Source organism: Asparagus officinalis, chromosome 2 (assembly GCF_001876935.1).
Source record: "Asparagus officinalis chromosome 2, Aspof.V1, whole genome shotgun sequence".
Taxonomy (NCBI): Eukaryota; Viridiplantae; Streptophyta; class Magnoliopsida; order Asparagales; family Asparagaceae; genus Asparagus; species Asparagus officinalis.
In genome coordinates this window covers 27,258,610-27,269,868 of record NC_033795.1, presented here as the reverse complement: position 1 = coordinate 27,269,868, position 11,259 = coordinate 27,258,610, and the positions used below count along the sequence as shown (strand labels likewise).

At 38.8% G+C, this 11,259-nt stretch overlaps 3 protein-coding genes and 1 long non-coding RNA gene across 7 annotated transcripts; 2 read left to right on the top strand and 2 right to left on the bottom strand.

Moving 5' to 3' along the window:
* Positions 3,499–4,755, top strand: LOC109830985 (uncharacterized mitochondrial protein AtMg00810-like). Its single transcript, XM_020398333.1, has one exon. It carries the CDS (start codon positions 3,499–3,501, stop codon positions 4,753–4,755), a length of 1,257 nt encoding a protein of 418 aa, XP_020253922.1.
* Positions 6,945–7,202, top strand: LOC109830582. Its single transcript, XR_002244336.1, has 2 exons — positions 6,945–7,063; positions 7,109–7,202. It is a non-coding gene; the product is annotated as an uncharacterized LOC109830582 (long non-coding RNA).
* LOC109830580 lies at positions 7,118–8,469 on the bottom strand. Of its 4 annotated transcripts, none has more exons than XM_020397884.1 (5): positions 8,354–8,469; positions 8,154–8,261; positions 7,966–8,079; positions 7,405–7,881; positions 7,118–7,324 (listed from the first exon to the last, which is right to left on the bottom strand). In XM_020397884.1, exons 1-4 carry the CDS (start codon positions 8,387–8,389, stop codon positions 7,777–7,779), a joined length of 363 nt encoding a protein of 120 aa, XP_020253473.1. In that variant the 5' UTR covers positions 8,390–8,469; the 3' UTR covers positions 7,118–7,324; positions 7,405–7,776. The 4 variants fall into 4 exon arrangements, with proteins under 4 accessions (XP_020253473.1, XP_020253474.1, XP_020253471.1 ...); XM_020397885.1 differs by having other exon boundaries at positions 7,990–8,079; XM_020397882.1 differs by lacking the exons at positions 8,154–8,261; positions 8,354–8,469.
* On the bottom strand, positions 9,039–10,322 carry LOC109830984. The gene has a single exon (XM_020398332.1). The coding sequence runs from the start codon at positions 10,320–10,322 to the stop codon at positions 9,039–9,041; it is 1,284 nt and encodes a 427-aa protein (XP_020253921.1).

The window sequence follows — 11,259 nt, the reverse complement described above, 5'->3', positions numbered from 1 at the left end:
AGTAATAGTCGCTCAAACCTATTACAAAGAGAAGCAATCATTTTACAATTTTATAGAGCGAAGATAACAATAAAGATTAATACAAGAATCAAGAGCAGAATACAAATATAAAAAATTAAAAAAATTGACAAATGAAAGGAACTAAGTTTGTTGCTGAACTTAGTGAATAATTAATAACAAAACGGCTTAAATGCTTGCTAGAACTACTGTTGTACTAAGACTATTTCCTGTCCATTGTCAGCTACACCTAAGGTTAGAGAGAGGTAATAAACGTGCAAACTGAATAATACACTTTTATAAAATGAAAGTTATTTTAATTAGATTCGAGTTTGGTGAGAGAAGTGTTGGAATATCAAATTAAAATGCTAGAATAAATGAGTTTTAGAAGTGCAATGGTCATAAGTTTAGAAGGTGAAGAGACATAGGTTATGGAAGAATAAGTGTAACTTACTCATTTATGACATTTATCTTTATGGCATTAAAATAGGAGTTTAATTTGTGACTATTGGTATGCCTAGACGTTTTTGTTTTTGAAGCCTATATAAAGGGCTATTGTAATCATTGTTTGATATGAAGAGAGAAATTTGAAGAAATATAAGTGAGTTCTTCATTTGAAAGAGTTCTAAGTTCGTAAACTTAAGAGTCATCAGTGGTATCAAAGCCACTTGATCCAATTTTCCCATTCTCTCTTCTTCTCATGGCTACCACAAATAATCTTGTCAATCCTCAAGTGCCCAAATTATTGAAAGATAACTATAAGAGTTGGTCAATCCAAATAAGAGCCTTATTTGGTTCTCAAGAGTTGTGGGAGCTGATCATTGATGGGTTCATGGAACCTACGCCAGAAGTAGAAGCCACCTATACCGCCGAAGAGAAGAAGGCTCTCAGAGAACAAAGAAAGAAGGATAGCAAGGCTCGTTTTCTACTCTATCAAGGGTTGGACGAGTCTACCTTTGAGAGAGTTGCCGAAGCAACGACAAGCAAGGAAGCATGGGAAATCCTTGCGACCATCTACAAAGGTGTCGAGCGGGTGAAGCGAATTTGTCTCCAAACTTTGAGGGGCGATCTTGAAGCCGCTCAAATGAAAGATGAAGAACAAATCTCCGATTATTATTCACGATTACTTCTAATTGTGAATAAAATAAGGAGAAATGGAGAGAAGATGGAGGACATCCGAGTGATGGAGAAGTTTCTCTGATCCCTCACATCAAAATTCGAGCACGTGGTGGCGGTAATTAAGGAGTCAAAGAATTTGGAGGATATCTTAATAGAGGAGCTCTTGGGATCTCTCCAAGTTTATGAACAACGAATGCAAAAGAAGGCTAGTTCCATAGTTTTGGAGCAAGTACTAGAGTCAACATTGACTCTAAGTAATCAAGGCTCACAAGGAAGAGGTCGTGGTCGTGGTCGTGGTAGAGGCAGAGGACGTGGTCCCCAATAGCAAACCACTCAAAATCAAGTGGAGATCCAAAGCTTTAGAGGACGAGGACGAAGCAATCGTGGAAGATCCACACCTGGGCGTGGAAGCAACAAGAATGTTCAGTGCTATAACTGTCACAAGTTTGGGCACTATGCTTCAAATTGTTGGCACAAAACTGAAGACCAAACCAATCTTGCCGAAGCAACAAATGATGTGGGTAACAACTCTACGCTTCTTCTTGCTAATGATGATTCAAGTGTTGAGAATGATGCTTGGTACCTTGACTCGGGTGCTAGCAACCACATGTGCGGGAAGAAAGAACTTTTCATGGAACTCGCAGAAGGAGTTCATGGAAGTGTGAGCCTCGGAGATTCTTCAAAACTCCCGGTTGAAGGCAAAGGGAAGATTAAGATCTACCAAAAGGATGGTAAGCCCGAGTATATTTCCGATGTTTACTATATTCCTAACATGAAAAGTAATATTCTTAGCATCGGTCAATTACTCAGAAAGGGATACAAAGTATATATGGAGAACAACCATCTTTGGTTGAAAAATACAAATGGATGCCTCATAGCTTGTGTTAAGATGACAAGGAACCGCATGTTTCCCTTGCATCTAAACACGAAAGTCGACAAGTGTTTTCAAGGACTCATGGAGAATGAGTCATGGAGGTGGCATCTTCGCTTTGGCCATCTAAACTTCAGCGGTTTGAAGTTGTTGTCTACAGCTGGCATGGTACGAGGTCTACCAACAATTGATCCACCGAATCATATTTGTGAAGGTTGTTTAATCGGCAAGCAACTGCGACTTCCTTTTCCCAGTGGAAAATCATGGAGAGCAAGTGTACCATTGCAACTTGTTCACACCGACATCTGCGGACCGATCGATCCCGTCTCTTTGGGAGGTAATAGATATTTTATAACTTTCATTGATGACTTCAGTAGAAAGTTGTGGGTGTACACTCTTAAAGAAAAATCTGCTGCCTTTACTACATTCAAGCATTTAAAGCTTTAGTTGAAGCAGAGAGCGGTCACAAGCTAAAAATTCTTCGATCTGACTGAGGTGGTGAGTACACCTCAAATCTGTTTCAAGAATATTGCAGGGATCAAGGTATAAAGAGACAGTTTACTACTGCCTACACACTACAGCAAAATGGCATTGTAGAAAGAAAGAACCGGACCATCCTCGACATGACAAGAACCATGCTCAAAGAAAAGGGATTGCCAAAGCAGTTCTGGGCAGAAGCCGTGGCATGCTCAGCTTATTTGCTCAACTGATGCCCCACAAAGATAGTGAAGAACAAGACACCTCAAGAGGTATGGAGCGGTTACACGCCTAGTGTGGCACACCTACGAATTTTTTGTTGTGTTGCATATGCTCAAGTACCTAAAGTCAAAAGGAAGAAGCTTGACAATCGCGGCGAAAAATGCATTTTCATCGGATATAGCGAGGAGTCGAAGGCATACAAGCTCTACAATCCACTAACCAAGAAACTAGTTGTTAGTAGAGACGTTGTCTTTAATGAAGAAGAAGCATGGAACTGGAGCAATGAAGAGACTACCTAAGATCAACCCGTGGAGAATGAACCTGATGAGTCTCTACATGAGGAACCATCACTAGCTACACCACCATCTCCTCCACACTCTACACCCTCTCCTGCAAGAGGTTCTCCATCTTCTGGGGAAGGTAGTAGCAGCGAATCTACCATGCAACGAGGTCCCATCAAAATGAGAAGCCTCAGGGAGATCTATGAGCAGATAGAAGAAGACGAAGAGTCAAATCTTTTCTGCTTATATGTTGATAATGAACCTCTCACTTTTCAAGAAGCCGTAAAAGAAGATAGTTGGCGAACAGCAATGGAGGAGGAGATCCACGCCATCCAAAAGAATGACACTTGGGAGTTGACAACTCTTCCACAAAATCACAAGGCAATAGGGGTCAAGTGGGTGTACAAGATCAAGCGCACAGCAAATGGTGAAGTTGATCGGTACAAGGCGAGGCTTGTAGCGAAAGGTTACAAACAAAAGTACGGCATCGACTATGAAGAAGTCTTTGCTCCGGTTGCTCGACTAGATACGATGAGACTATTAATTTCACTTTCAGCTCATCACAGGTGGAATATATATCATTTGGATGTCAAGTCAGCATTCCTCAATGGCGTTCTTGAGGAAGAGGTGTACGTGCAACAACCAGAAGGCTTTCTTGTGAAAGGGCAAGAAGACAAAGTGTACCATTTGAAGAAAGCCTTGTATGGCTTAAAGCAGGCACCACGGGCGTGGAACGCCCGAATTGATGGCTATCTTCATCAAAACGGCTTCATTAAATGTCCCTATGAACACGCCATCTACATGAAGAGGAACCATAGAGGCGAATTTCTAATAATTTGTCTTTATGTTGATGATTTATTATACACAGGAAGTAGTACCGAGATGCTTGCTGAATTCAAGGCGGCAATGTTCAATAAATTTGAGATGACAGACAATGGATTAATGTCCTATTTTCTTGGCATTGAAGTGAAGCAGCATCAAGAGGGGATTTTTATATCCCAGAAGAAGTACATGAAGGAGATCTTAGAGAAGTTCAAGATGAATGAATGCAACCCTGTAAACACCCCAGTAGCCATCGGAATGAAGCTATCAAGAGAAGGAGACGGATGTTTCGTGGATTCAACTCTTTTCAAAAGTCTAGTTGGCAGCCTGAGATACTTGACGATCACAAGGCCTGATTTTACTTATGGAGTCGGACTTGTGAGTCGCTATATGGAGACACCGAATGAATCTCACTGGCTAGCTGCGAAGAGGATATTAAGGTATATCAAAGGCACACTCAACCTGGGTCTCTTCTATGCATATGATGAAAATGCACAACTAGTTGGTTACTCAGATAGTGACTGGGGAGGTGATCAAGATGAGAGAAAAAGCACCACAGGCTATGTTTTCTATCTTGGGTCAACTGCATTTTCATGGACCTCAAAGAAGCAAGGAGTTGTAGCTTTATCTTCATGTGAAGCAGAGTATGTGGCGGCTGCATCTACAGTATGTGAAGCAATTTGGTTGCGAAACATATTAAATGAGTTGGATCATCCACAAGAAGACTCGACCATAATTTTTGTGGACAACAAATCAGCCATCCAGCTTGCAAAGAACCCAGTACATCATGGGAGGAGCAAACACATAGATACACAGTTTCATTTTCTCAGAGACCATGTAAAGCAGAAAATCGTTGAACTGAAGCATTGTCACACCACTGAACAAGTGGTAGACATATTCACCAAGCCATTATCAGGTGAAACTTTCACGAGGCTAAGAGACATGCTTGGCTTAAAGACATTTTGATTTGAAGGGGCGTGTTGGAATATCAAATTAAAATGCTAGAATAAATGAGTTTTAGAAGTGTAAGGGTCATAAGTTTAGAAGGTGAAGAGACATAGGTTATGAAAGAATAAGAGTAACTTACTCATTTATGACATTTATCTTTATGGCATTAAAATAGGAGTTTAATTTGTGACTATTGGTATGCCTAGACGTTTTTGTTTTTGAAGCCTATATAAAGGGCTATTGTAATCCTTGTTTGATATGAAGAGAGAAAATTGAAGAAATATAAGTGAGTTCTTCATTTGAAAGAGTTCTAAGTTCGTAAACTTAAGAGTCATCAAGAAGAGTGCGTGTGAAAGGTTGGGAAAGTGGAGTTTTAAGCCCATGAAGCAGGCTAATGCATGAATGCAAGTGATTAAGGGGTATTTAGCTGTCGCTTCAGCTGAAAGCTAAGATTCTAATTGCTTGTTTTAACTAAATCTAGTCTTTAACAGGGGATTTTCAAGGCTCTTTATAGTGATATTAACACCCCAAGATCTGAATATCCCACTTGGTATAAACACAGGTTCTCTGGTATATAGTAGTTTTCATGAATTCCAGATCAATTAACATCAACATTTTTTTGGATGACTTATGAAAAACTTTATAGTTAAACTTGATAAGTGCTCTTATAAATTTATAATGGAGCAGCTTCAGGACGGGAAACATCTTAGGAAATCCTTTCTTATAAATGTGTCAAGCTGTGACTTGGTGTTTCAAAAAACTTATCTGATTTACTAGTTTGGACCTGGATCTGGTGTAATATGAATTCCTCTATCAAAAGCCAGAGTTTATTGGCCAGAACTGGCTTAAATTGTGTTTGGTCGACTGAATTGCATCTCTAATGAGATTTAAAGAACTACTATAAAGATTTTGAGCATAGAAGGTGATTTATATGACTGTATTTTTCTGGCTGTATTGATGTTGTGTATGTGTCCAATGTAGGATGGTACAATTTTGGACATACAAGTGCATCAGCATTCGAATTTCAATCAGATGGCATATTCTCTTTATATTTAAGGTTTCATGTGTAATTTTTTTACAGGATTAACTTGAGGTGGTTTGGTTGCACTGAAGTGATATAAACTGCAAATACAAAGAAAACAAATTCTCTCCCTTTTAGGTTATTATGGCTAGTCTGTGATCCTTCTCTATTTATATTTTAGGCTATTCCTCTAGCTGCATTAATGACTCATTATTTTTTAAATAGTTTACTGTGGTACATATTCCTGTGTCTTACAAACCGGCAGGTGTTATTTTCTGTATTATCATTTTTCTCTGGGTAGCCAACCAAAAGTACATACGTACATAGAGACATTTGAACTATAATTGTGCCAAAAAATCCTGTTAATTCCTGGTCATCGATTTCTTTTTGTTTTTTTGACTCCTGCTAATCACAGGGAGTAGCTTTTCGACATGATCAATAGTCTTCTTTCTCTCTATCAGATTGTGTCTGGAAAAAATTGTCGAGCTCAGCACATGGTGAATAAAAATGAACTATACTATTTAAATATATATACATATACACGCGCGCACGCGCATATATATAGGGAAATATGATTCTAAGGAGCCACCCGAGATTGAACTAAGGACGCATGTCTCAATGTATGGATTGAGCTATTTCAATGGACGATCCACGCCATTCATCATGATCTAAATGCCTTAAAACATCTATAAAATAAAAATCATGATGTTTGAATATTTCTAACACATATTTTCCATTGTCTCTTTACACTAGTAGAAAAATGAGCATTGACGACGGGGAAATCCGTCGCCAATGCAGCAAAATCCGTCACCAATACACTTTCGCGACGGATATTCTCCGTCACCAATAATCCTGTCGCCAATAAACATTGGCGACAGGAAAATCCGTCACCAATGTTCATTGGCGACGGATAGGTATTGGCGACGGAAAACATTGGCGACGGGCTATAGCCCGTCGCCAACGTACATTGGCGACGGGAATACACCTGTCGCCAATGTACATTGGCGACGAGCTCATACCCGTCGCCAATGTACATTGGTGATAGGCAAATCAGGTAAAAAAAATTATTTCTGCATTGCAAAGCCCCCCAATCGGGAATGCGTACCTGTTACTACCATTATTCACAATATATTAAACAATACTCACAATATCACATTTATCGATTCGCATCCAACAATATTCACGTTCACCGATTCACATTCAACAATATTCACATTCACATCCAACAATACTAACATTTACATTCATCGATTCACATCCAACAATATTAACATTTAACAATTCACATATATACATAATCAGGAGGTCATAATATGTTCAACACAATCCAAAAGATCACATAATCAGGAGGTCATAATATGTTCAACACAATCCAAAAGTTCACATAATCAGGAGGTCATAATATGTTTAACACAATCCAAAAGTCCACAAAAGTTACCAAAAAGTCTAACTCATCACTTACTCATCATAGTCGTGGTCCCTATCATCGTGATCCCTATCATCGGTGGCGGCTGCATCAGGATGTCGTACCGTACTGCTGCTTCCTACGGCGGTACCTCCTCTAACCTAAAAAGAATGTAAATCAATATGAGAATATATTCCAAAATACTCATAATAAATACATATATATAATATGACATATATACCTCTCCACCACTTGCAGCTGCATGCTCATCAAATGCCAACACCATAATATCCGCGTATATAGACTGCGGAAGCAAGTCCTTTACGGGTTGAGAATCGATGAGTCGCTGAACGACATCCCAAGTCGTTTGTGCACCACTTAACTCGTGCTTAATAGTGGGAAGAAAACTTAAAGCCAATGGAATTTCAACATTCTTCATCAAGTATTTTCCAATCTTACCCACGACATATGACGTGTCACCGTGTCGCGTCGATGTCACAGATTGGCTGCTAGGCTTATTGGTGGTGGTGAGTGTCTTAACTCTAGTACTTGACAGAGGCACTCTTCCTTTCTTTCTTGAGTGTAAACCGTAAGCTCCGTCGACAACTTCCATTCACTCGTCTCTGGTCATGCGGTTAGGCTCTACAGGAGTGTCCTCTGTACTTCGAGACTGCGTGACACGGGTGAAGACATCGTTTTGAGAAGCTTCCAGCGCCGCCTGCATATCATATATCATAAAAATTAGAAACTTTGATGAAAAATCATTAAGTATATACAAATCTAAAATTAATCTTATACTTACGTTCAATTCATTAATTTTCTCCACCTTTTTGTCATTTCCCTCTACATTTTCATAGCCCTGGGGTGGTGTATAAGCTCTTTTAGCCATAAGAGTCGGGGGCATAGTCAAAGCGTCCTGTGATATATTAAATTCTAATTTAAATGTAGGAAACTAATCACATGAAATTAGTTTTAATAATATGATCATACCGGGTTTTCGCTTAAATACTTATGCTCGATCTGAGCATAAGAAGTAGCTCCTAAAAAGTGATCGTATAGCTTTGATCTACGATTCGCCGATGCCGTCTCACATATTTTCTACAAAATAAAATATTTTTTTAGTATGTGCGATGGTAATATATAAATAAAAAATAACGTGATGATAATGTCATAAATTAAAAATAATCTACCTTCTTCTCACCCTCCCACTCGATAATAAGAGTCATCCAATTAAATGGAGGAACTCTCTTATCAAGCTCATAGATCCTCTTCCAATCAGTAGATAAATTTGTGAAATATCTTTTCTTTAGATCACTAGTAGATAAATTTGTGAAATATCTTTTCTTTAGATCACTCTTCCAACCCTGAATAAGCTTGGCCATTTTCGGGATAACATAATCCCAAGACTCTAGGTTGTCTTCAAGACAATAATGATCCTGCAAGTTACATGGCCAAAAAATTACACTATAAGAATAATCATTGTGAATTGTAAACAAAATAAGCAGCAGTATATTAAATAATTACCATGAGCTTCTCCCAAATCTTTTTTATGCATTTAAATTCTTGCTCCTCAAAATTATGAGAAATATTAATGGAGCGTGGATCTCTTATTAAACAGCCAATCAAGTTATTAAATCTGACAGCCCAATCCCCAACAGGAATGTTGTCCTTCCACTCCAAAATGCCCCGGTACCCTTTCGGAGGTACTTTTGTCTTTTCCTCACTCCCATGCTTACCAGGTTTCTCATAATCTTTTTGGCCTACAAAGTCAAATAGAAATAAATTTCTTATACACTTAAGTAAGCAAATAAGTATGAATTATCCAAAGTTTAAACGAAATTATTACCTTTTTCCCTCATTAGATCTGACATAGCTTTATCTAGTCTCTGTTTTATGGCACGCTCCTTCATCCCAGAGACATTTTAATTCATCAATTAACGGCTCCATGAACACATCTATGTCATTACCGGGTGAATGTTTGCCTGGTATCAATAATGAAAGAATCATATATGATTGCTTCATACAAAGTCCAGGTGGTAAATTATAGGGCATTAACACAACTGGCCAAGTAGACCATCCCGAACTCATAATGCCAAACGGGTTGAATCCGTCGCTAGATAGCCCAAGTCTGACATTCCTGCACTCTGTGGAAAATGAGGGAAAAGTCTGATCCACATGCTTCCATTCCTTTGCATCTGTTGGATGTCTCACTTTACCATCATCTACACGTCTTTCCTTATGCCACCGCATATCTTTTGCTATATTTTTTGTCATATACAGTCGTTGTAACCGAGGCACTAAGGGAAAATGTCGAAGCACCTTCGCTGGAATTTTCTTCTGTTGATTCACTGACTCATCTGACTTTCGTGTTGAAGTACGTGCATTCTTTCTCCATCGAGACACTCCACACTTTGGACATTCCTCAAGTTTCTCGTTATCCTTATAATAAAGGACACAATCATTGGGACAAGCATCGATCTTATTGTAATCTAAACCCAGAGCACCAACAATCTTATTTGCATCATAACACTTTTCTGGTATGCTATTCTCTCCGTCTGGAATTACCTTGCGTAGTAAATTAAGAAGCATTTGAAAATATTTATCTGCCATTCCGCTCAGGGTCTTAATACGCATCAGTTCAAGAATAAATGACAACCTACTATACTCAGTGCAACCATCGTACAGATCCTTCTCGTTGTCTTCCAATATCTTCACTAAATTTCTGTAGGCCCCGCTATCACGCACGTCCTCGGTATTTTGGACATCATCTGCATCTCCAGGAACTTCAACAGCATCTGGTACTTCTGGAACTTCATCAACTTCTGCAACTGTCGTAACATCGTTGAACATTGCGTGCGTATCGTCTATATTTCTATCATCTAATTCAATATCTTCACCTTCTCCGTGAAAACTCCAATATTTATAATTTTCATCAAATCCCCATCTTTCTAGGTGTCTTCGTATAGCAACTCTATCCACCAGACCTCTATTCCTACACTTACTGCATGGACAACACAACAAATCGTTCTCTATCTTCCTCGGATTAGCATATGCATATTCAAGGAATGCTTCCCATCCGTCTCGATATCGAGTATCACCTTTTGCTCTTCTTTTCAATATAGGAATATCAATCCATGACTTATCAGGAACTTCTCTCATCTGTATAATAGGAAAACTTATTAATTAATTTAATATCTCTTAAATCGTCATAAGTTTAAAAGTCTTTATTTTAGTTGATTGAACAAATAATCAAACGAATTAAATTACTCTTCTATAATGGACATTGTTGTACCAAATAAAAGCTGACACTCTATGATACTAGTACTTAATTGATGGCGCGGACCTGGTCGGGGGTGACGACGGCTGTGGAGGTCGCTGCTGGTGGCGACGGCGAACGCGGCTGCTGTTTGGGTGGTCGGAGCGGCTCGGGGTGGTTGCGGGGAGAGAGGAGATGGGGAGGTGCGGTAATGGAATATATTAGAGCCATTAAAAAAACTGCATTATAAAAGAAAAAAATGTATTAGAATCAACTATAAAATTATATATAACAGTGGAATGTCAGAATTATTTTTGTACAGAAGCAAAACATGTTAAAATCATTTAGAATTATCAACGTCAAAGTCATTTGTTGATCATGATGAACAAATGCGAGAATGTATGAACATTTATCAATGCCAGAAACTTTATGCACTAGAATTTTCCTCGAATTAATAGAGCTGACTTGCTTTATGACGAAACGTAAATTTCTCCTTTTTTTTTCTGAAGGTCGTCTTTCCATCTTCAATGTAGAAATGAAAGCTATAACTATGGTTATGGCTCAACTAATTTCATGATTTCCAAATGAACCAGCTTTCAAAATTCAATATAAAACTCATTTGTGCAAGTCATGGACCTATAAGCTCTCTACTTTCATGGAGTTGGTAAAGCCCTGACAAATAATAGTGTGAAAGTGAAGCAAAGACGTGAAAAATCTCAGGAGACCAAATGATCTTATTTAAAAAGTAGCATACTGTTCGGTTCTCAGGAGACGGAGGATCTGGGGGGACGTCGGGCGGGTCCAAGGCGGGGAGATGGAGGATCGAGGGTGGCGAGACGG

Coding starts and splice junctions, on each gene's coding strand:
- LOC109830984 (XM_020398332.1), bottom strand. CDS start 10,322: ATGAGAGAAGTTCCTGATAAGTCATGGATTGATATTCCTATATTGAAA.
- LOC109830985 (XM_020398333.1), top strand. CDS start 3,499: ATGAGACTATTAATTTCACTTTCAGCTCATCACAGGTGGAATATATAT.
- LOC109830580 (XM_020397882.1), bottom strand. CDS start 7,776: ATGGAAGTTGTCGACGGAGCTTACGGTTTACACTCAAGAAAGAAAGGA. Junction 7,325..7,404: donor CAGCTGCAAGTGGTGGAGAG/GTATATATGTCA, acceptor CATTCTTTTTAG/GTTAGAGGAGGTACCGCCGT.